General features: G+C 41.3%; 1 protein-coding gene across 1 annotated transcript in view; it reads right to left on the bottom strand.

The window, feature by feature from the left end:
- The window catches only part of C9 (complement C9), a 40,890-nt gene that overhangs the window by 10,136 nt on the left and 6,113 nt on the right, over positions 1-24,641 (bottom strand). The window contains exons 3-7 of the mRNA XM_036206924.1: positions 18,318-18,387; positions 17,554-17,698; positions 17,170-17,317; positions 9,272-9,410; positions 1,193-1,474 (exon numbers count right to left, since the gene is read on the bottom strand). Coding sequence (XP_036062817.1) covers positions 1,193-1,474; positions 9,272-9,410; positions 17,170-17,317; positions 17,554-17,698; positions 18,318-18,387 — 784 coding nt within the window. The remainder of the gene's footprint in view (positions 1-1,192; positions 1,475-9,271; positions 9,411-17,169; positions 17,318-17,553; positions 17,699-18,317; positions 18,388-24,641) is intronic.

The raw sequence follows: 24,641 nt of genomic DNA, 5'->3' as shown, positions 1-24,641 counted from the left end.
CTCACATTTCATCTAACTAGAACTTAACCCTGGTCTTCCTTTCAGCCTACTTTGCTTGAAAGGTTCTCCATCAGCAACTCTATCCTTCAAATGGCTTAGCCTCCAAACACTGGTATTGAATTTGGTGGGAACTATCCTTTCTAAATTACAACAATGTCCCATCTGTATTCCTGCATTGGTTTTTAAACATCATCCTTATGCTTGTTTTCACATGCCCAATCTTTTCCCAACACGGTACCCAGTTGGGCTATTTTAAATGTAACAATGAATGTCAAGAGTTGAGCTCAAACCCCTATTACAGAGAGAAAATCCACCCTTTACAATGAGCTTGAGGCTCCCTGTGATCCAATTAAATGCCCTCTTGAATCTGTTCTCTCTCTGGTTCAATGTGACAGAACATGCCATCATACTCTTCCTACCTTTGAACCTCAACTCTAATAGTCCTTCTTTCAGACACACTATCCCTAATTCAACTGTTTGGAGAGATCGTCCTGAAACCTTTGGTCTCTCATCTTCCCAGCACAAACTAATTACATAATTATGCACAATATGAATGTTGAGAGTTCATTGTTATCTTTATTAATGCAAATGTAGTGTCTAAGCAGGTGTTTGCTTTCAGGAAAAAAAGGAGGAAGCATTTGATCAGCATTACACCAATCCCCAAAAGAATTCTTATATTTATTCTAGAGGTGGTAAAATGACCTTTGAATCTGGATAAAAATAAACAGGTATTTTTTAAAATTTCAGCCTAAAAATGTGCTTCCAAAGTAGGCAGATCAATTTCATATGCAACATGCATAAGTGCACAGTACCACTGTTTGGAGACAGGGCCTATAGTAAGCACATAGGCATCTTTCTGAAAGGCCATTCGATACAGAAGCAAAATCCTGCATCTTAACTCTTCATTGTACTAATAATCACGGTGATTGGTAATGGGATGTTCTGATTGATACTCAGGTGTCAGTCAAACAGCATGCTCTAAATCCTTAGAACACATTCCACTCACTAACACCTACTGTCATACTCACTGACTATTGTCCACCATCTGAGAGTTCCCTGCCTTTGGCAGTTTGCTGCTTGTTCTGTGAAGATTTTCTGGGTTTTACTTTATTTCCTATTACCTTAAAAAGAGCTTAGTTGGTTTGAAATAAGTCCTATAAAAGTCTTTATATATATATATCCCAGTTCTTACCGTCTTTGATAAATATGTTGATAATCGTTGAAGATTTTCACTCTTGAAATATGAAAATTTAAAACTAACAGAAGAGTCTTTAGCATTTGTAGGTTTTGAAGAGTTTTCTTCTGGAAAAACGTCATCAACTCCTCTTATATTTGAACAGCACTTTACTTCAGTGATTGCAAATTTTAGAGCCAGGTTTGCATTAATACTTGAGGCCCTCTCTCGGAAGATGTTTCTGAATATTTCAATCTTCTCTTCATAATTCTCACTTCTGAAATTTGTATCAGCCTTGGTCTGAAAGTGCATAATTTAAAAAAGGAGCTGTTAAAAACAAATGCAAATTAGGCAGCTATTTGAAAAGCAGTAGAGGGATGAGCTCTCTAAGGCAAAGGTGCTGGAGTCAGATTTCTGTGGTTCGAATACAGAGTCTGTATCTCAGTTTCATTTCTGTGGCTGTGAGAAACTACCCCGACGAAAGCAACTTTAAGGGAGAATAGATTTATTCTGCTCAGGATTTCATCACTGTGAGGGAGGTCAAGGTAGGAATCTGATGCAGTTGGTCACATTATATCCATAGTTCAGAGCAGGGCCAGGATGGACTGATGGATACTTCTGCTCAGTCTTCTTTCTCTCAGAGTTTAGGACCTCACCCCTATGAAGGGTGCTATCCACTTTTAGACTCTGCCATTTCCCATCAATTAGCACAGTTAAGACAACCCTCCATGGACATGTCTATTGGTACTTCTGTATTGTTTCACATGAATAATTACAACTAACCATCACAACCCCTCCCCTTTGAACTCGGCACAGGAATGCATCAGCTTTAAGTTAAAATCTCCTATCTCTTATCTTCAAAATTTGTGTTTATACCATAATGTAAAATACAGTCCAACTTTAAAAATCCTCGCTGGGTGGTGGTGGTGTACACCTGTAATCCCAGCACTCGGGAGGCAGAGCCAGGTGGATCTCTGTGAGTTCGAGGCGGCCTGGGCTACAGAGTTAGTCCAGGACAGGCTCCAAAGCTACAGAGAAACCCTGTCTCGACAAACGAACAAACAAACAAACAAACAAACAAACAAAAAACAAAAATCCTCAGCTTTCAAAAGTTCAGACACCTTAAAAGTTCAACATCTCCTAACTCTAAATGCCTGTGAAGTTAAACAACAACAACAACAACAACAACAAAGCAACGTTCTTACAACATGTAATGGCACAGAATAAACAAACTGGGACATGAAACAATCACATACAATCCTCTCCTAAACACCTTCTAGAAAACTCAACAGGGAAATGTAGGAATTCCTATACCTCTATATAAAACATCCGGGGTTGTAATACATTCTGGATTCCAAAAGCCTTTAGTAGACCTCCTCCTCCCCCAGTCCTGCTACCTCCTCCTCCTCCAGTAATGCACCCTCCTCCTCCAGTCCTGCACCTTCCTCCTCCAGGCCTGCACCCTCCTCCTCCAGTCCTGCACACTCCTCCTCCTCCAGCACCCTCCTCCTCCCCCTGTTTGCTCCCTCCTCCCCAAGTCCTGCTCCCTCCTCCTCCTCCAGTCCTGCACCCTCCTCCTCCCCCAGTCCTGCTCCCTCAACTCCAGTCCTGCTCCATCCTCCTCCAGTCCTGCTCCCTCCTCCCCCCCAGTCCTAAACCCTCCTCCTCCATCCTTCACCCACCTCCTCCAGTCCTGCTCTTGCCCCCTCCTCCAGTCCTGCTCCCTCCTCCTCCCCCAGTCCTGCACCCTCCTCCTCCATCCTGAACCCTCCTCCTCCAGTCCTGCTCTTGCCCCCTCCTCCAGTCCTGCTCCCTCCTCCTCCTCCAGTCCTTCACCTTCCTCCTCCTCCAGTCCTGCACCCTCCTCCTCCAGTCCTTCACCCTCCTCCTCCAGTCCTGCACCCTCCTCCTCCAGTCCTGCACCCTCCTCCTCCAGTCCTGCACCTTCCTCCTCCATGCCTGCACCCTCCTCCTCCAGTCCTGCACACTCCTCCTCCTCCAGCACCCTCCTCCTCCCCCAGTCCTGCTCCCTCCTCCTCCTCCAGTCCTGCTACATCCTCCTCCAGTCCTGCTCCCTTCACCTCCTCCAGTCCTGCTCCCTCCTCCCCCAGTCCTGCTCCCTCCTCCTCCTCCAGTCCTGCTCCCTCCTCCTCCCCCTGTCCTGCTCCCTCCCCCTCTTCCAGTCCTGCAGCCTCCTCCTCCTCCAGTCCTGCATTCTCCTCCTCCTCCAGTCCTGCTCCCTCCTCCTCCAGCCCTGCTCCCTCCTCCTCCTCCAGTCCTGCTCCCTCCTCCTCCAGTCCTGCTCCCTCCTCCTCCTCCAGTCATGCCCCCTCCTCCTGCTCCAGTCCTGCACCCTCCTCCTCCAGTCCTGCTCCCTCCTCCTTCAGTCCTGCTCCGTCCTCCTCCTCCAGTCCTGCTCCGTCCTCCTCCTCCAGTCCTGCACCCTCCTCCTCCAGTGCTCTTCCTCCTCCCGCAGTCCTGCTTCCTGCAGCAGGAACAGCTTCTCTCCTTGGCTTAGGCCATATCCAGGTGCCATGGGCAGCTTTCCTTAGTGGAGGCCCTGTGGTACCAACACTTCTAACATCCTGGGGTCTCTATTGACACTCAGGCTTCACCTTTATAGCTTCATCCACTAGCCTCTGAGGGCCTCTCTGCAGGGCCTCCAACCCTGCTACACAGTACCTGGACTTACTTGCTCTCCAGGACTCCCTTCAATCTTTCATGCTTCCTGCTTCAAACTAGTTACCATGTGAATGGTGTTTACAATACTCTGGAGTTTGAGGCCAGCCCCTTAAGATCTAGCCTGGCTCTTCTTGGACCACAGCTGTGTCTACTTCTGAGCACTAACTCCATGTAAACAGTCTTCTGTTGCCTGGTCTACAAAGGTGCAAAGCTACACAGAGAAACCCTGTCTCAAAAAACCAAAAGAAAAAAAAAAGTCTAAAAACCAACCCAAACAAGCACACATAACCCAACAAACCTCCTACCCCTACCAAAGATCCCTAAACCAATTTCATTAAAATTTAAAGATTTAAATTAAAACATTTTATGCCTACTTGGCTGCAGTCAGGTGTTAATATATTGTAACTGTTTGGGTATGTTTCTCAAACTATTTTGAACTTTAATTTGTATATGAGGCATTAGAAGTATAGAAACTTAACCCATGATATTTAGAGGTTGAAGTCTTTGTTAAGTCAATAGGGGGAGCCCTGTGATGTGGGCCCCTCTATCTTAGAGCTCCAGAATCATGAGTCAAATAAACCTCTTTTCTTTATAACTCACCTGGTCTGATGTATTGTTTTATAAGAATAAGAAGGGAATAATGATGGGCTGGTGGCACATGCCTTTGATCTCTGCACTCTAGTGGGCAAACCTAGGTGGATCTCTGAGTGCACAGAGTAAGTTATAGAACTATATAGAGGAATCCAGTATTGAAAAGCCAAAAAGCACAAAGAAAATGTAATAATGCACACTGGGAGAGATGATGATATTGGTGGTCCATTTCCCTTTTAGAGAGTTTCTGAAATTGGGTGGCTCTAATCTAGAAAGGGAGCTGGGACACTCATCTCTTTGGAAAATAGCATGAATTGGATTCAGTAGCTTGTATTGTGTAGCTACTCTGCATGTGGAACATAAAGTTATTATAGCTTAAGGGAGAGAGTGAAATGTACATGGTATCTTTAAAACAAGTCTTACTAGTTAAGTGCTCAACACAAAGATCATCCATCTTTGGATTATCCAACTGACTCCAGGATAAAATTTCCTACCCTCATTCTGAGTCCTTTTCCTAACTGCTGCCAACAAATCAATTTTCTGGTTTCTAAAACATGCTTCTTTTTCTTAAGAAATTCTAATTCTTTTATCTGAACACAGTCTTAAGGGAAAATTTACATATTCAATAAGGATAGGAATTCAGTGATTTTAAGATTTGGGAAATATTGAAAAATGACTTTATTTTCATTTTAAATTATGTGTATATGTGTCTGTGTGTAGTTTGTGTACATTAATGTAACTCTAGATGAGCTGGATTTCCTGGAGGTAGAATTATAGGTTATGAGGTACCTGACATTGGTGCTGGGCATTGAATACGAGTCCTATGTAAGACCAAAAGTCATTCTTGAAGGATTCTTGGGATCCAGCTCAAGTCATCAGGCTTGTGTGGCAGCTTTTCACTCACTGAGCTCTCTGATTGGCCTTGCTTTTCCAAAATATTCTTTTACTCTTTTCCCATAACATACGTGTGTGTTACACAAACTCACCCACATAAGAGAAAAACAGACTTTTTGGCCTTATCATGTCCTACTCTTGTTCCAAGGACTAGCTTAAGTGGCGCCTCTTTGGGGAAGCTGCTTATTCTCATAGGCTTATAAGTTTTTAGAACAGATGCTTCTGTGGGTCCTCATTTAAAACAAAAGAAAACAGCAGCCACTTCTGTTTGAATTGCTTATTAAATAGATCATCAGATGGCCAGCTACAAGAGGCCAGGGGTCATGCCTCCTCCATATTCTCACTGCTACAACATCCCTACTTAGGAAACTGTCAGTGTATAGAATGGTGCTCAAAGAAAATGCATAAAATTCAACATGCAGAGGTAATAATAGCTATGGCAGATAACTAACATCTTTTGTTTATTCTGTCCAAGATGTGGTTAAAGTGTTTTCTGTACACACTCAGAGGAGTGACTTCAGGAAGATGGATGAATAATACCCTCCAGGACTGGTCCCCTCACAGAAACACTCATTTGAACAACTTGCCACACATACAAATAAATTCAGCAGGGCTAAGGAAAGCAAGAGAGAGATTAGCCAACTGAAGTACAGCATGGCAATAAGAAAATATACACAGAAGAGGACAGTTTCACCACTCACTCAACCCCAGACAGTGCACTATGGAGAGGCCATCCATGGTAAGGAAAGAAAGTGAAGCCAGTGCTAGGCTTTGTTTTGGACAGCAGCAAGACATAGCAAAAGGCAGATCATCTTGGTCAGTAGCTGTGGATTAAGCCTTCAGCCTGCTCTATTGACGGGCGTTTGAGTGATTTACCATGTGTCAATAACCCTTGGAGAGATTTCCAAATTTATATCCCTTTATAGTCATGAGGTAGGCAATGTTTTTCTGTTTTCTACACAAAGAAACCAAGTCACAGGATAAGTACTTTACTAAAGATCTCAATTCCAGGGCTGAGGCAGGGTTTCTGCCCATGAAAGATGGGTTTTAAACCACAACATTTGAGATAAGAAACATTCAGTAAGGGGAGATGAATAAGATATCATAACAGGCAAGCATAACTTTTTCAAATAACAAAAGAAAATAATTCATGGTCAATGAGTAACCCAAATATGATTTAAAAATTAGCTCATATGGGTTGGCAAGATGGTTCAGTGGGTAATGATGCTTGCTGCAAAGGCTGATGACATGAGTTCCATCCCTGGGACCCACATAGTGAAAACAGAAAATTAGTCCCTGAAAGTTGCCCTCTGAATTCCATATGAACTCCACAGTATGTGCATATACCACCACTCACAATAAATAAATATAATGTAATAAAAAATTTATTCATCAGGCACAAATCTGTGAGTAACCTCTCTAAATATGCAGTTGATAATGGACAATGAGAAAGTATACTTTCTTAGGTTTTTAACTTAGGTCTAGTAGTGAGACACAAAAATGTGATTTATTTTACTGAGCATTTGAAACTGAAGAAAAACTCTGTAAGTTAAAATAGAGATTTCCACTCACAAGAATTCATGTTTATTCATGTATGATATGACAAGCTCAGCTACTTATTTTCCAAAACCATAACAGGTTTGTCCAAGGTAGTCATAGCACCAAGGAGACACAGGGACTTAGCAAGAACTCCACTCAAAAGCTGTCTTCCCTGATGGGCCAAATAAGAACTCAAGCTTACATTCCTTCCTGTGTTTTTATAAGCTCAATGGAAAAACTCATTTGGAGGCACTAATCCCACCCAAACTAATAAAAAGTGATTTATAGATTTCATTTATTCCACATTGTGTGAACATAGATTAGTTTTGCAACAGAAAGCTTAATGTGTTTGATTATGGGATACTGTTCCAAATATCCCAGGGGTATAAGTAATGTGCAGGGCAGAAACTATGTCTTTCTCCTAAAGTATAAAACACGCTGAAGTGTTGAGCCTTATGTCTTTCTAGAGGTGGGACAAGGGGAACCAATGTGTTTACTCTCCTGATGTAGGTTGATGTTTAAACCTGGGTGGCCACATAGCCCATTCTATATCAGACAAGTTTCACTTTTATCCAGGAGCTACAGAGCTGGTCACAGAGGTTACATTAATTATTGCTTAATCACTGTGGTCAAACTATCTGTCCCAAACATGAGTGGGGAAAGGCTTATTTTGTCTCAACATGTCTGAGATTGCAATGAGTCCATCATGGATCCAGTGGGTACACAGTGGTTGGAAGTGCATGGTAATGGGGCCAGCTCCGACTAGAAGAGTGTTAGCATTAGCTGGCAGCTTGTCCGTGTTGAGAAGGCAGAAGCAGAGACATTTAGACTGGAACTAGGGTTGGGATGGATCTTTAAAGGTCTCACCTAGCAACCCGCTTCCTCCAGTTAGGCCCCATGCTGTAAAGGTGACACAATTTCTCAACATGGTAGCACTGTCTGGGCATTGAGTATTCAAACACATGAACCCATGAAAGACACCTCACATATTTCACACACAGAGCCTAACAGTAGTAAAGACTTCATAAAGTGAAGATTTGAGAATTGAAAACAAAATAAGACAACATGCCAACCAATTTTCACCCATTAGCAATGACTAAAGGTGTCATGTTTTCTATATTCCATTTAGAAAAGGACTTAAAATTTTTTACTCACTAAAAAAAATTTTTTTTTGGTTTTTCGAGACAGGGTTTCTCTGTGTAGCTTTGGTGCCTGTCCTGGATCTTGCTCTGTTGTCCAGGCTGGCCTCGAACTCATAGAGATCCACCTGGCTCTGCCTCCCGAGTGCTGGGATTAAAGGCATGCACCCTCCCCTCCCCCACACTGAAATTTTTTTAGTGACTCATGCTTTTAATCACAGTACCTTAGAGGTTAAGTAGATCTCTGTGAGTTTGAGGCCAACCTGGTCTACATAGTGCATTCTAATCTAGGCAAGTCTATATAGTAAGACCCTGGCACACACACAAAAAATCATTTATGTTGAGTGTGTATGTATGTAGACATTGCATGCCATGGTGCATATGTGGAAGTCAGATGATAACTTATGGGAATCTAGTTCTTTCTTCCACAATGTGGGCCCCAAAGATCAAACTCAGATATTCAGACATGGTAGTAAGTGTTTTTTTTATCAGCTGAAACACCTCACTGTCTCAGAAAAGTACTGTTTTGGATATACTCTTGACTTTCACCCACAAAATTTTATGCTTAAATGAGGCAAACATGACACTATGGAGAAAGACCATAACCTTTCAAATTCACCTCAGATCTGTGGGAACTTGGTAACTTTATTCTAGATCTACAGGTGCAAGAAATATGACAACGTAATCATTTGTGAACAAAGTGCCAGTCTGGTCCAGATCTGAATTCTGAACATCTACCGGCAAACGGAATAGCTTCATGCTGAAATGGGTAGGGATTTATTTATAATGATGATGTCACACTTTTTAAAAGCCTGTATGTTTTTCAGTCTGGTGGGAGTGACATCAGCAGAAGGAACTTTCTGGATACAGAATGAAGAGGACACAATGAGACTTCTTCATTGAAAGGACTAGTTCAAGGAGCAGCTGATGTGGAAGCAGTTTGATCGTTTTTTGATCACACAAGAAATCTGCTCTGATTTTGTTTTTAGTCAGTTCAGAAGCCTGGGTGATTCTTATAGAATACAGCTATTTCACCAAATCTTTATCACTAGGTGTATGTATTTAGGACTAATGAGAGACTGATGTGGGTTTCTGAAGAGGTCTAAGATACATCTCTCCTTTCAGTAAGCCCCACACTCACCTTAAATTCTTACTGTATTGAACTTTTCACCGAATCGACTGTTAAATTTATCAAGGCACCTTTTCCCAACCCAAACAAAACAATATGTTTTCTTTTGTGGTGGTGACTTACTTCATAGGCCAGAAAAGCTAAGTTCCAAGGTTTGCGGTAGTATGTCAAAGTGGTTCCATCCCGCACCCGGTCACAGAGGCCGTTGTAGAACTCATTGTCAAAAGGTGTGCTCAGGGGATCCGACCCTAAGATGTTGATCCTGAGAAGAAGCAGACAGGGTTGTGTGGGTAAATACTACTGTTAGTGCAAGGCAGCCTTCTGTAGTGGGGGGAGTGTGAGACAGCTCCAGTTCATGTCATTGTCATCCAACACGTGTGGGGTTTAATCAGGAACAGAAGCCAGGGCCTGCTTGCTTTGGTGCAATGTCTTGGCAGAAAGCATGCCTTAGGAGGGTCTTGTAAACTCTTTGGTACCTAGGGCACTGTTAGAGCCAAGAAAAGAAAGGTAGTAAGTAGGACACATGGGACCCTCTGGCTCCTGGTGTCTTAGCTCTAAGGCTGTAACTCTTACCTCATGTCCCTGAGTGAACCAAACGCCAAATGCTGTAACACCAACTATTTAAATTATTTGAGAATAGAACATCCCAGGGGGGCAGTATAATATATGCATGTAATTTCTCATCTATGAGTCAACATCGGGGCTCCTTCTCTTTCTCCCAATTCTCTTGAAACTTAAGCTTCCCTCCAGCTGTCTTACTACTTGTCAAGAATCTCACCCCTCCCCCAGGATTATATTATTCCTGTTAGACTTTCCAAGATGAACACTTAAAAAAAGAAAAATCAACATCTGAGCAAGGTATTCTCAAAAGTTCTATGCACCACCCCCTCAGCAAAAATATTATTATTTTTTTTTTTTTGGCAAGCTTCAATTCACAGACAGAAATATCCTTTAGCTATTTTAAATTTTAAACAAAAGTTTTAACGAAAGTTAAGTTTGATTTCCAGGCTTAAAAACAATATCTGCACAAGAAACTGTTAGCTGTTTGTTAAGTCCACATTTGCGGGTCTGAGGAGCACAGTCATTGCTATGTGGACAGTATGGACAGTAGATGGCTCTGAGCCCAGGATGCCAAAACGGAAATTTGTCCCACACACCTGCAACTCCTCAAACAGAAACTTTATCCATTGTTCTAGATCACATACTAACTAACTCCAATTAACAGGATTATAAATCTGTGTATTACTTTCAAGAGCAGTTTGTCAGAGTGTGGACGACTTACCATGAGCCCGTTGCTGATACAAAACAAAACAAAAAATATATAAAACCAAGACTGTTACCAATGGGTAGGTTAAACCAACTTCAAAATTTTGGCCTATTTAACTCACTCAGAAGCTACCAAGAAAGCAACAAAGCTACATTGTGGCTCTGTAATGGAAGGACAGTTGAGGCATTTATTTGTAAAGGCTGAGCAACAGATAAAATGAACTCAATGCCTAACCTGCCCAAAAGACCTTTCCCAGCTCTGAAGTTCCTACACAGAGCTGAAAATTAGAGTGATGAGCTCAAATAAGACACAGGGAACAAATGCCCGGATACAGTGGCTGCTTTATTTCCTTTAACATTTCATCACTTGTTTGTGCTGTTTGTTCACCCATCCCTGCATGTACAGCCCTCCCCACGGCATCATGGGAGGCTTCGTGCTCAACCACGTCGGTTGCTTTGGCCAGCGCGGCATGTTGTGGAGAGAAGCCTCTAGACACGAAGAGGCCTCAAGTGTTTCTCCTGGCTTTCCTTTATTTGTGCGATCGCCTTGAGAAGGGCTTGTGGTGAAGCTGCCGCCCCTCTTCAGCTCTGCTGCTCCCGCAGCCGCAGCATTTCCCCAAACCATAGTGGAAAGCAGTGCCAACCTAGCCACTGCAGCTCCAAAGCAGAGATGCCTGTCAAGCCCAGTCCTGTGAGTAATCGTTTCTTGTCTTCATTTCACTGAGGGCTGGATGCCATTTATCTACCCTGAAGTCATGCAGCAGTGGAAAGAACAGGTAACGTCTTTGTTTCTTGGACAGAAGTTCAATGACGTGTTATGGGACAGTGAACATTGTCTTGCTATACCACTCAGTAGACTCCTTCAGTGAAACTTGCCCTCCTTTCTAATGAGTAACCTTGGGGTGACTAATTACAACATCTATGTGTTTGTAAGAAATGGGGTGATATGAATATAGTTAATACACAATTGCCTTCCACAGAAATTCCTTGGAAGTTGAGGGGGGCTGGAATATAATTATCTACTTAAAAATTAGTTTGGGAAGGATATACTGTGTCAAATAAGTAGGATAAGTAAATGCTGTATAAGGGCCATGTTATACAAGGAAGAGAACATCATGGGAAGATCATAAAAGGAGTTTAGGTGGTTTGGTTTGGGCTTCGATAGGTTTCAAACAGGGATGGTGCTGGAAGTACAGGAGGGATGGTATGGGCAAGATCCCACATGTGGCACACTTCAGGAGTGGTATTCTTAATTGTGTACCTTCTAGAGGAATTTAATTAGTTATGCCCTCCTAAACATTTTAGTGAGGCAACTAATATTTTTCATCTTAAGCCTAAATAGTTGGAAAAGATATACTTTCCCATCAGCCTATGAATACTTACTAAAAATATAATTACTGTTCTATATGGAAAAGTAAATATAATATATATCAATGGCATAATAAAGGAGCATATGGTCCTCCCACAGAATTTTAACTTAATATAAAATACAATATAATTTATATTGAATAATCTTGTTGATCACCTTTTCATGCTTTGCTGTATCAAAGTATATTAATTGAATATTTTAAATATTAAATGTTCCTTGACCCTAGAGTTTAAGTATTAAAACTCATGGTAAGTGGTATATATAAATATGTTAAAAAAATTTAAGTCATTACCAAACCAAGTAAAAATTATATTGGGAAGCTATCCCAGTGAAATGAATTTGGCTTCTTTTTGAATTAATAGATAAATTTCTATATCTGTAGATAAATGTTACTTAGTGCTCCTAAGAGACAGGGCTCAGCAGCAATATTACTTTACTTTCACTTCCCATTTTATGGATGGAAATGATGATAAATTTACTCACATGAATAAGTGGATAAGAGTAGAAAGCATTTTGTTATAGTAATATCATTCAGTTTCTTAACCTTACATATCAAAAAGATTGCACACATAATAACCTTTTTAAAAAATTGCTTTATAGTCCATTTACTGATTATTGGTTAGAATTTTTAAAAAATGGAGACCATTTTATTCCTAAGGCATTAGAGTCTAATTGAGCCCAAAGATCTGGAATTGGATCTTGGGTTTTCCACCATGTAGCATTAGTGAGGTAGATGAGCAGTTATTTGGCTTTTGGAGGGTAGATGGACACGAAGAGGCCTCGTGTGTTCTTATAAACACATAGATTTAGTAGTGAAAAGGCTGCTAGAGGCCTAGAGGTATGTATCACAGTTGGTAGAGTGTTTGTCTCACATGCATGAAGACCTAGGTTCAGTCCTCAGCACCACACACAGCCTGGTATGGAGGAACAAACCTATGATTGTGAGCTACATAGAAAGTTCCTGTCTTAAAGGAAATAGAGATGGATTTAACAACAACAAAAGATACAAGAAAGGACGTAGCAGCTATGGCCTTGCATTTCTCAATTTTATGAAAAACAGTACGTATAAAGGTTGAGTCTTAGTGTTAGATCAGTTACATAATTAATAGTTGAGGAAACTATTTCTTAAAGCTTACTTGCCACTCTCCTGAAGGTTCTTATGTGCCCTTTGCTATGCATAGTCCAGTTTGAAGGATATTGTTTCACAGGATAGCACATTGACCAGTCGGCTGGATCCATCTGGAAAGTTACAGAAGCCAATAAAGTCTAAAGCACTACTAAGGGAGAAATGTTTCAAAAACCTTTGACTTGGTTCCACTCCTACAGAGACAGCCAGTCTGGTCTAAAATGAGCCAATATTTTTCTGCCAAGAAACATGAAAAGTGCTCATGAATAGAAAAGTCATCACCTGGGAAATTTTAAGAAAAACGTGTTCTTTGGCAGTGTTGAGACATGGTTGCTTCCACAGCTGCCCCAGAACCACTGGCAGCTCCAATTTACCAGGTGAATGACAAGAAAGCTCCCTTCACAGAAGTAGAGTTATGCTTAGATCACAAAAAAGGCATTCCTTACATATTGCACATCATTTACAGCTGGTTTTGATTTGTGCTTTTTCAATGAATGCAAGATGGGTTGGAGGACTTCCCTGAACATTTGTGGAGGATCTCAGATGCCTACAAGACAGAAGTCTAAAACATTTGTAAGACAATGGAATTCTGCCAGAATGGCAACTTACATGAGAATCCTTCAAACGGATAAAGATTAACTCATTACATCAAGTTCCTGTGACTTGCCCATGTAGAGAGTAGGGGTGTATGAAACAATAGGTGGGTCTATTGGGGTTTCCCAGACTCAACTGTGAAGAAGTACTTGCTAAGAATACTGCTCTGACTGGCTTCTTTTTATGCCTTGCTGGAGGAAGTATGTCACTGGGGTCAGGCTTTGAGATGATATAACTTCACCCTATTTCCATCTCTCTCTGTTTCTTTCTTGAGTTAGAAAGTGGGATCTCTCAGTTTCCTGCTCCTCCAACCATGCCCATCTGATGTCATGTCTTCCCTGCATGACAGACTCCTATGTGTCTGGAACTGTAAGCCCAAATAAACTCTTCTTCCTATAAGTTACCTTGGTCTTAATATTTTCTCATAACAACAGAAAAGTAACTAATACAATCCCCATTACCTTTATTTCACATGTATTTCAAAGCTAGGTGAGAATGATAGAGGTTTATTATAAATATCTAAACTTCATAGAATTGTTTATAATCATATAACAAAACATCTTCAAACTTCTAGATATTAATGGCTGATTTGCTAATCAAAGTATTATTTATTTATTTATTTATTTATTTATTTATTTATTTATTTATTTATTATGTATACAGTATTCTGTATGCATGTGTCCATGCAGGCCAGAAGAGGGCACCAGATCTTATTACAGATGCTTGTGAGCCACCATGTGGTTGCTGGGAATTGAACTCAGGACCTCTGGAAGAGCAGTCAGTGCTCTTAACCACTGAACCACTGAGCCATCTCTCCAGCCCCAAAGTATTCATATATATATATATATATTGAAAAAGAGAGAGAAGGAGAGAGAGAGAGAGAGAGAGAGAGAGAGAGAGAGAGAGAGAGAGAGAGAGAGAGAGTCTGGCTGCACAGTCAAAGCTGCTTTGGAATGAATGATCCTCCTGCCTTAGCCTTGCAAATGTTAGAATTATAGGCTTGACAATAAATAGCTGCTTAAAGCATGTCATTTTAAAATTACATTTATTTGCTTGTGTGTGTGTGTATGTGTGTGTGTGCCCACATGCATGCAAGATGTAGCAAGTGTGGAAGTCAGAGGCCAACCTACAGAAGTTGAGTTCCAGGGATCAGACTTAGAATGTCAGACTCAGTGGCAAGTGCCTTCACCCACTGAACCATTTCACTGGCCCATGGACTATCATTTGGCAAGCTGCGTTCTGCTTTTCAGAAAAGGCATTGACTTTAGGTCATCTTTGAAGTGGTTTGGAGGAGTGTAGGGGTGGGTGTGGTGAAAAGGAGAAGGGTAAAGCGGTGTGGTAGAGGAAACATGGCTCTATGGGATACAGAGAAACTTGGGTTTAGCTCCCTGAGACACTCACCAAATGGCTTAAATTATTTCATTTAGTTCTTATTTACAAAACGAATATAAAAGCATCCCCGACAAAGTCACAGGGTCATGATGAGAATGGATAGAATGTACAAATTGAGTCTGAAAAATTCAAGGCACTACGCAAATGGCAGTGGTAGCCTTTATAAAAACTAGACTTGTGAAGGATTTTTGCTCATAATAGTAGAGAGTTCAATAAAACATGTTGATAGACTGATTCTGTCAGGACCTACCTTATTTTCCATGTCTGCAGCTAATCTTTCCCATAGCTGGGCCCCCTCCTCAGCCTTGACGGCTCAGCCTCATGATGTTCCCCAGCACCACCCCTGACTGTAATAAAGCATGAGGTCCTAAAAGTTCTTTGCCGGTTCTCTAGGATGTCTCCTTAGGAAACTTGCTGGCAAATGCTGTTACAACTTTTTCTTCCTGCGCCCTGCCCCCCCCACAAAGGAAAGCATTAGATTATGAATGACTGTTTTTTCAGTCAAGTAGGCCAACATTTCTGTATTCTTTTCCAGTAAGACGAACTATAAATTTGCACTGAGTGAGAATAAATAACATATGTGATTCCCTGTTTCAAGTTCTTTCATTGAGATTAGAGATACCCGCCCCCGCCCCCCACCCCCACCCCAGGAAAGATGAAGAAAGGGTTTGGGATAATTTGAGTCCATAGCAATCTGGTTAGAAGAGTTTTAAACAACCCTGTACTGTTAACTGCCATTTGCTAAGATTCCTGGTCTAAGACAGTCCATATGATTCACAAACACAGCTTTTAAGCTATGGGCCAAAGGCACTGTGGGTAATATTTGAAGATCATTTGAGTAAGATTTTATGAAGTGAATAAATGGTGTGTGAAACATTTATCTTGTGCCTACCTCTTGATAGCCTAGAATTTTGTTCTTAAGTTCATTATATGGATGTTTCTTTTGACCTCGGAGAACAGACATTTTTACTTTCAGCCACATCCAATACCGAGGAATTAGTCCTCAGTGTAGGGTTTTCTGACCTCAGTACCACTGACATTGTGGGGCTGTGAGGTAGTAGATGCTCAACATCAACATTGCTCGCCTCTAACTGCTAGTGTCAGTAGCGCCCTCTAGTGTTGTTCTCCGCAAGCACAGGCCATTCAAATGCTCTTCAGACGTGAGAATCACTGGACCCAAGAAAGCGTTATCACTCTAGTTCTTCTACCCACTGTGTTCTCACCATCTCTGCCATCTTCTGCCTTCTCCCCATCTTCATTTCAATTCTGAACCTCTGTCCCTGAGTTTCGTCCTAGGAGTTTCCATCTTATCAGATATTGCCAGTGTTTCAGAAGGTACCTATGAATGGGTTTTTTATCCATTAAATAATTCACCTGCTTATCTACCCACCAGCTATTCACTGAGCATCTATTTTGAGTCAAGAATGAAGCTATAAGGATAAAGAAAATCATGACATGATAGATGGTGAAACAGAACCATTTACTTCTGTCAATGCAAGATGTGAGAACACCTGCATCTCTGTTGTGGGTGAAATTATCCAGCTCAAGATAGTTAAGCAAGCTAAGCACCGAATGTCCCTAGAATGCCTTGCAACTGGAATGGAATAGATGAGGACCTCAGCTCTGTCATCCTCCTGATTCCTGGAGCATAGGTATCTGCAGAATCCTCTCTGCTCTATATAGTCCCATGTTCCGAATTCCTAAACTTCCTTTAGAGCTCACAGCCCAGAGCCCCTTCACTTTGTGTGGAGAATGAGTTGCCTGTCAACTCTCTATAATGAGACCCCCCAAACCCTATTACTCTCTGGCATTATAACGTAGTCTTTTGATGCCCTTTCTTCTTGCTCAACTGCAGAATGCTTGAACCTCCTCAGAATTTATAATCAGTTATCAATTCACATGACAGTGAAGGGTATTCATCCTAGGAATTCAGATGTTTTAATGGACTGGTCACAGCTGCGGTGGGATATTTAATTCTAAATGTTGACATGTCATGTCAGTGTTGCTGTGGTCTTCCTGACATTTGTGCATGAGATGCACTATCTCCTACTGACTGAGAGTGAAACTCAGTCATCTGACTCCTACTGAGGCCAGGTGGTATCCCTGCAAACTAACTACATCTGAATGAATACAGACTAAAGTTTGCATCAACTGTGCCCTTTGTATAAACCCCTTCTATGTATTCTTTGTCATGGAGAAAGAGTTGGAGGCCATCTCCATTCATTCATTTTCTCCTGAACAGAGAGATTCAAGTGAAATGCAAGAAATACAAACCCATAGCCTGCTGTTCGTCCCAGCTCAGATTCTTCTACCACTCTGTCACGGCAGGGGGGTTGTGGATCCCTGTCACAGTCATCCTCATCTGAAAAGTCTCCACAGTCATTGTCACCATTACACAGAAGTCGCCTCTTTATGCACCTGCCTGCAGTCAAAATCAGAAAATATACTGTGTGTAATGCTGAATTTTCTCATTTGCTGAAGTCACTGTGGGCACTTTAACACTGAAAGTTAGTGCTAGACACACTTGGGTTCTTTCTATAGACTACATAGCTAACCATTATTGGGGAGCCATTATATGTTTATCTATGAAATATGGATTTATTTTCACTCATTAATGTACACAGAAGGCTATAGAGAACAACGGGTCTCTCCGATCACCTGTTCCACATTGGAAGTCATTCCCACAGTTGTCCTGTGCTTCCTGACACTCCTCAGTTGGTACACACTGTTGTCTGTCTCCCAAAGCATCAACACAGCTTTTCCCATGAAATTGTCCAAAGGCTTCAATGCTTCTTGAGCGAAACTATAAACAATCAAAAAAAGGGCAGCTGAAAATATTATATTTCCTAATGTAAAAGTGGATTGTGGTCTAAAGCAGTGGTTCTCAACCTTACCAATCTTTTAATACAGTTTATCCTATTGTGGTGACCCCCCAATCATAAAATTGTTTTCATTGCTACCTCATAACTGTAATTTTGCTACTCTTATGAATCATAATGTAAATATCTGTCTTTTTGGATGGTCTTAGGCAACTCCCGTGAAAGATTCATTTGACCCTCACAAGGGATCGAGATCTACAAGTTGAGCACTGCTGGAATAAAGCAACATCTATACCACTTCAGGCCCCACACCCAATGGGTCCATGATTTTAAGAGAGAGGTGGAAGAAACCACCACTGATATCACTTAACAATAGTACTTTGCCTTCTAGGTTGTGGAGTCTCTTACACACATGAAATATCATAAATACTACCCAGTCTGCTGTTCAACATGCAGGTTTCCTGGTCAGATCAGACACATTCATTTCAGTGATCACCTCTTCTTGGGTTGGAATTTGTTTCTGGGGGTCCCTGCCTCATAGCCATTTCCATGAAGATGCCAGTTTTCATTTGAGAGGTCAGGTGAATGGATTCAAATGCTTACCATTTCTTTGAGGCAAGGATCACACTGTGACCATTCACTCCACGGGCTCATTCTACAGTCTATGGGTAACGGAGAGCCTTCTCTTTGTACTGACACTTCACTACAATGAAGATGAAAAGTTATCCATTTAAAATAACCATTATGTACACCTCTTCCCAAGAAGACTTCCAAAACCAATTTTATGTATTTACTGCTTTTCCATCCTTAAATCATAGTGTTTATTCTATATGCACACATACACAAATACATATATACGTGTGTGAATGTGTATACATGTTTGTGCACGTGTCTGTGTATATGTGCATATATGCACATGTGCGTGCATGCAGTTGAGACAAGAGCTCTTCAGATGACTTCCTCAGTTGGTCTCCTGTAGTTTTTGAGACAGGGTCTCTCACTGGATCTGGAGCTCATAGATTTAGCTGTGCTGGGTAGCCCCCCAACTCCAGGGATCTATTTGTTTCTATCCCCTCCTCCATCCTAGTTGGCTTACAGATGCACTCTACCATAACTGGCTATAAGTAGTGGCCCGAGGATCTGAACTCAGGTCTTCACACGTGTGTTTACTTTACCGACTGATTCATCTCGCCAGCCCACTCTATATTCCTTACTGTGTCTCCCGTGACACTTGAGCACATGATAGTCCGTATCTTCAATTCATTCTTTTGTTTAATTCTAACTTACCAACAACAGCAGTAATGACGGTGATAAGGACAACCAGCAAGGTGTCCTGACAGGTATTTTTTTTTTACAAGTAAAGTGATTGAACTCATTGAAGCTGGAAATCTTGTTACACTTTCTTCATGCATTTCACTCACCCCCCTGAGAGGCTGGCAAAGCCTGGAGTTGCCTGACTCTCTTGCAAAGTTAAGGCAGCCAGCCCAGCCATTCCTGTAGCAAACACCTCATAAACCAACCCCCGGCCCACCCCCAACTTCCATGCTTATGTTCCAAAATAGATGCTTTCCTGCTGTATAGCCCACTTCAAGACTTACTCATGATCTTTTTGAGTTTCAGCATCATGTGTGTTAGCACTTACATCTTTCCCTTCCATCTCTAGGCACAGTGCAGCCTTAGTTCCCAGCCATTCTAGTTTGGAATTATTTTTCCATTGGCTTACCATTGGGCTCTTCTTATCACAGCCCCACCCATTGAGTGATGAGAAAGAGACACAGCAAAACAGAACAGACGCTATCCAGCAAGAATCTTACAGATATTTCACCTCTGCTTTCCTAGCTCAGCGTCTGTCCTGTCAAAACTCTTACACCAGGAAGAGGTCCAGATAGGGTCAGTCCCTCCACAAGAATGTTCTAGAGCTCAGCTCCGATTTGAAGATGATGAGCTGAGTGTCTCTTCCATTTTAAACTCTTCTTCATAATTATCTCCCTCCAGTATAATACAGTGTGTTATATTAAGTTAAGCCAATAAACGAGCCAGTTAGCCACCCTCTCCACATTCTAGTTTTCTCCAGCTATCTCATCTCTCTCCTGCCCTCCATGCCAACACATTTTTAAAACATTGCCATAAATACCTGTCTCAGCTCCAATAAGTCTCATGTCCTTCAGCCATTCATGCTCCTTGACATATCTTTGCTGTATATCTCCCCATGCTATGACTCTTAAATCCTTTCCTCCTTTTCCTGCAGTTTTCCACAATCCACAAAGGGGATGATATAGCGGTCTCTTTTATGACCAAGTATTCCACTATCTCTTTCCTTAGCTGAGCAACACTGGACTCCCTTTTCTCATATCTTTTCTATTCTATTTTTAACTGCTCTATTTTCCTCTTTGGATTCTCCTCCTCCATAGTCCTTCAAGCACTATTTATTCATTGAGGTGCAGTCATTAGATTCTCCTCCCCTCCCCTTCCCTCAACTCTTCTCTTCTCCCCTCTCCTCTCCCTTCCCATCCCCTCCCCTCTCCTCTCCTGTTTTCTCTCTTCTCCTATACTTTTCCCAGATCCATGGTTTCCACATGTGTGCTAATGATACCCAGACAGAGATAAACGTGCTGTCCAGACATCTCTCCTGAAGTTTAAACTTTCACATCCAATTCTCAACTCTCCATCTGTACTTGGACATCTTCATGGCCCATTGACCTCAATGTTTTCCCAAATGAGTTAATTATTTTCCTTTTCTTTCAGGGCTGCTCTTTCATTTATGAGTTATTCTAGCCAGAGACGGGGTGTTACTTGTGTAATTCTCTATCCCCCCTCATTTCTTACATCTAATCAAGCACTGAAACCTGTTGTTGGCAGTCTTGTAAATGACTTTCCAATCCATCCTTACTTCCTAATATCTTCCAGATGTTGTTCTGGTTTATACTAATATAACATCTCTTCTAGCTGACTCTGGTAATTTCTTTCTCACTTAGTTTACATATGGCATCCAGAGGGATCTTTTAAAAAAGCAAACTTAATGTTACCCTGAAAACTCTCCAATAGTTAGAAAGACTACTTGTGTGACAAGGCTCACGTCTTTCAATACGGTGTGGAGACTGAACCCTAGAGATGTTTAAAACCCTTGGTGTCTATGAGTGTTATTTACACATCAAAAGAGACTTTGCAGACATGATGCAGCGGAGGTTATCCTATGCTTTTTAGTGGACTCATTCTAATCATGTGAGATCTTAAAAGGAGAGGTATTCATTGAGGAATAAAGGAAAAAGAGGAATAAATAAAAAAAAAGAAAAAAGGGGAGAAACCCAAGACTTGAAAAGAGATTTCATCTATACTGCCATCTTTGGAAATGAAAGAGTGGGACAATAATTAACACTAAAGTCTTTTTTGAAAAACTTCATATGGAAACCTACTACTATAGAAGCATCATATATATATATATATATATATATATATATATATATATATATATGGAATATAAGTGGAATTACTCTATAAAAGGGAAACAGTACCTCAACTAGGTATCATATACTACCAAATAAAGTAGTCAGTACTAGAAATGGGTTACATATTTTGAGTTGTTTGTCAATGAGGTCTCATAGACCCCCTAAAACATTATAGGCTGTGGCTGATGCTCTTGGTTACAACTTGACAGTAAGACCCTATTGCTGAAAACACTGAAAACTTGTGTCATACAACATGGAGAAATGTAGCTGGTACCCCACTGGAAGCTCCATCTTTAGTGTAGCATCCATAGGACTGGAAAGTAATCACCACTCTTTCCCAGTTATGAACATTGTGAGCCACAGTAATGAATTGCCTAGCCAGGTATACCCAGTGGTACAACAGTGGCAGAAATGTGGGAGTAACCAACCATCTTTTAAAATTGGACTTGAGGCCAATCCATACTCTCCAGGATTAGCCCTCATTTTCTGGAGGTTAATACAGGTTAAAAATTTGTAACATAGATGCCAAAACTCCTAGCAGAATCTTCCTATAAGATGTATGTTTGAAGTTGCCTAGCTAAGGAATTCTCTACTAGAAGTTTTTCATTAAAGCTTCTTTGGAGCTGACAGGATTCAGCAAGCAGTGGCAGAGATACTCTGTGTTCTGTACTGATTATACTTTGTAATCTTAAGATATTAAAAATAGTGATTTGGGATGTGGATAGATAGTGGTTATGAGCAATTGTTGCTTTTCCAGATGACCCTAGTTCAATTCCAACCACCCACATGATGGCTTACAACCATTTGTAATTCCAGTTGCAGGGGATCAGATGCCCTCTTCTGGTCTTGGGGGGTCACCAGGCATGTAGGTAGTATATAGACACACATGTAGGCAAAACAACCATACATAAAATACTTCATGGCAACATCTGGTGGAAATCTGTGATAACTGAGGGTGTAGAATAAATATAGGCATGGGGGTGCTCATTATTTCAGCATTACTCAGACCTCAGCTCATCATTGGCTTAAATATGTCACTGAAGTGTCCTATCACTGGCTTCAGAAGTTACATTATATTTTGTCTATTTACAACATGATCCATGATCCATTTCAACATCTTGGTGCCTCAAATTTGACAATCAGTTGCTATCAATCCACTACTCACTTAGGGGAACATGCTAGCATTTCCTTCCAGCATCTCCCCAAGGATGATTACTTCCTTGGTTTCCGAAACCACCCTATAGACCAGAGTCCTTAGATCTTTATCTCTCAACTCCCTGTCAGAGGGTATGATGCCTATTAGAGAATCATGCTTGGGAGGTGGACCCACTGAAATACTCCAAAGGGAGTTATAGTTCTTTATTGGGTACAACTAGATCCTGGTCAATGACGGGGGCTGAAGTGAAGTTCTGTTCCTCTGCCCACACATTGGTGACTAAACCCTGCTGTAGTGACCTTGGCCTTACTTGTATGCAGCTTTTTAAAGGCCTTTGCATTAATAATCCATGTTGACTGTATGTGCACTTGCTCATCTCCTTCTTAACATCTTGCTTAAGAACTCTTTCTGCTTCAACAATTTCACTCCAGGTTGGACTCAGTACAAAGCACCCAATCTTCACCTTTGCTCTTTTATTGCTCTCCTGGACTGTGTTTTGAATTCATTCCTTGAATAACATATCCTACCCTCAAAGGAAGATGCTTTAAGATGACGTGCTTGCCCTGGGCACAGTGCTTATCTCCCCTCTAGATCTTAGACTCAGTATACTAATTTGCTCGGGTGACTCAAACAATAGAAATATAATTCCCCCCCACAAATCTAGAGGAGGGAAATCTGAGATCAGGTGGAGTAGGGCTAGTCTCTGCTGAGGATTCACTCATTGTCTTATAGATGGTCACATTCACTTCCTTGTATCTCTTTTTTATTAATTATTTCATACTTTCTAAGAATATAATATTATTTTCCTTTCCGTTTCCTCCTTATAAATCCTCCCATATATTCCTCCTTGCTTGCTTTTAAATTCATGCCATTTTTATTGTTTTGTTTTTATTTTTGTTTTTTGCTTTTTTTTTTTTTTTTTTGAGACAGTTTCTCTGTGTAATATCCCTAGCTGTCCTAGAACTCTCTCTGTAGACCAGGCTGGCCTCAAACTCACAGAGATCCACCTGCCTCTGCCTCCTGAGTGCTGGCCTTAAAGGCATTCACCACCCTGGCTTGTGGCCTCTTTTTTTTTTTTTTTTTTTAAAGATTTATTTATTTATTATGTACACACAGTATTCTGTCTGCATGTGTCCCTACAGGCCAGAAGAGGGCACCAGATCATTCTAGGTGGTTGTGAGCCACCATGTGGTTGCTGGGAATTGAACTCAGGACCTCTGGAAGAACAGCTGGTGCTCTTAACCTCTGAGCTATCTTTCCAGCCCCCTCTTTTTAAAAATTAATTGCACGAGCGGGCTTTTTGGAGCCTAGTACCTAAGGTGTAACACCTTGCTCAGCTTTGGTGCAGAGGGGAGGGGCTTGGACCTGCCTCAACTGAATGTACCAGGCTCTGCTAACTCCCCGTGGGAGACCTTGACTTGGGAAATGTGGGGATGGGGGGGTAGGTTGGGGGGGGGGAAGCTGGGGAAGGGAAAAGGGAGGAGGGGTTGGTATGTAAAATGAATAGAAAATTTCTTCATAATAGTAAAAAAAAAAGACATCTTAAAAAAAATTAGTTGTTGTTAGATACATATATTTTCCTAAATGTATAACTACATATAACCTGCTCAGTCTGTATAATGTTACTTGTATGTATGTTTTCAGGGCTGACATTTGGTATTTGCATAAGCCATTGGTATCCTTTTCCCTGGAGAAGATTAAGAAGATTATTTCTCCCACTCTCGGTATCTCTAGTTGGCTACAGTTTTTTTTTTTTTTTAATTTATTTACTTTTATTTTATGTGCATTGATGTTTTGCCTGCAGGTCAGATCTTCGAGTTACAGACAGTTGTTAGCTGCCATGTGGGTGCTGGGATTTGAACCTAGGCCCTTTGGAAAAGCAGTCAGTGCCCTTAACCACTGAGCCATCTTTCCAGGCCCTCCTTTGTGTGTGTGTGTGTGTGTGTGTGTGTGTGTGTGTGTGCAGGGTTAAGGCCTCATGAGCTCTCATGCACTTTAGCATGTCTGTTGGGGTCCTTGTTAAGTCTCTCCTGTTGGTGAGAATTTCTGGGTGTAACTGCTGATGTTCTTAGGAGAGACTCTCTCTCAGCAAACTGCCTGCTCCTCTGGCTCTTACGATCTTCTTGCCCCTGTTCTGCAGAGATTTCTAAACCGTAAGTTTCTAGCTTGCACTGAGGTTGTATCCTGTGGGACTGGACTTCCTGTATTATCATATAGTCTTAACCCTGTATTCAAATTTACTTTTTCTAAAGATACTGTATGTTGGAGCCCATCTAGGCTTCCAATGGCTGTACCCAGCAGTACTGCATAAAAGGTTGATTGGAC

This window comes from Onychomys torridus, chromosome 15 (assembly GCF_903995425.1).
Source record: "Onychomys torridus chromosome 15, mOncTor1.1, whole genome shotgun sequence".
NCBI lineage: Eukaryota > Metazoa > Chordata > Mammalia > Rodentia > Cricetidae > Onychomys > Onychomys torridus.
The sequence above is the reverse complement of the archived record's forward strand: the minus strand, read 5'-3'. Positions and strand labels throughout refer to the sequence as shown.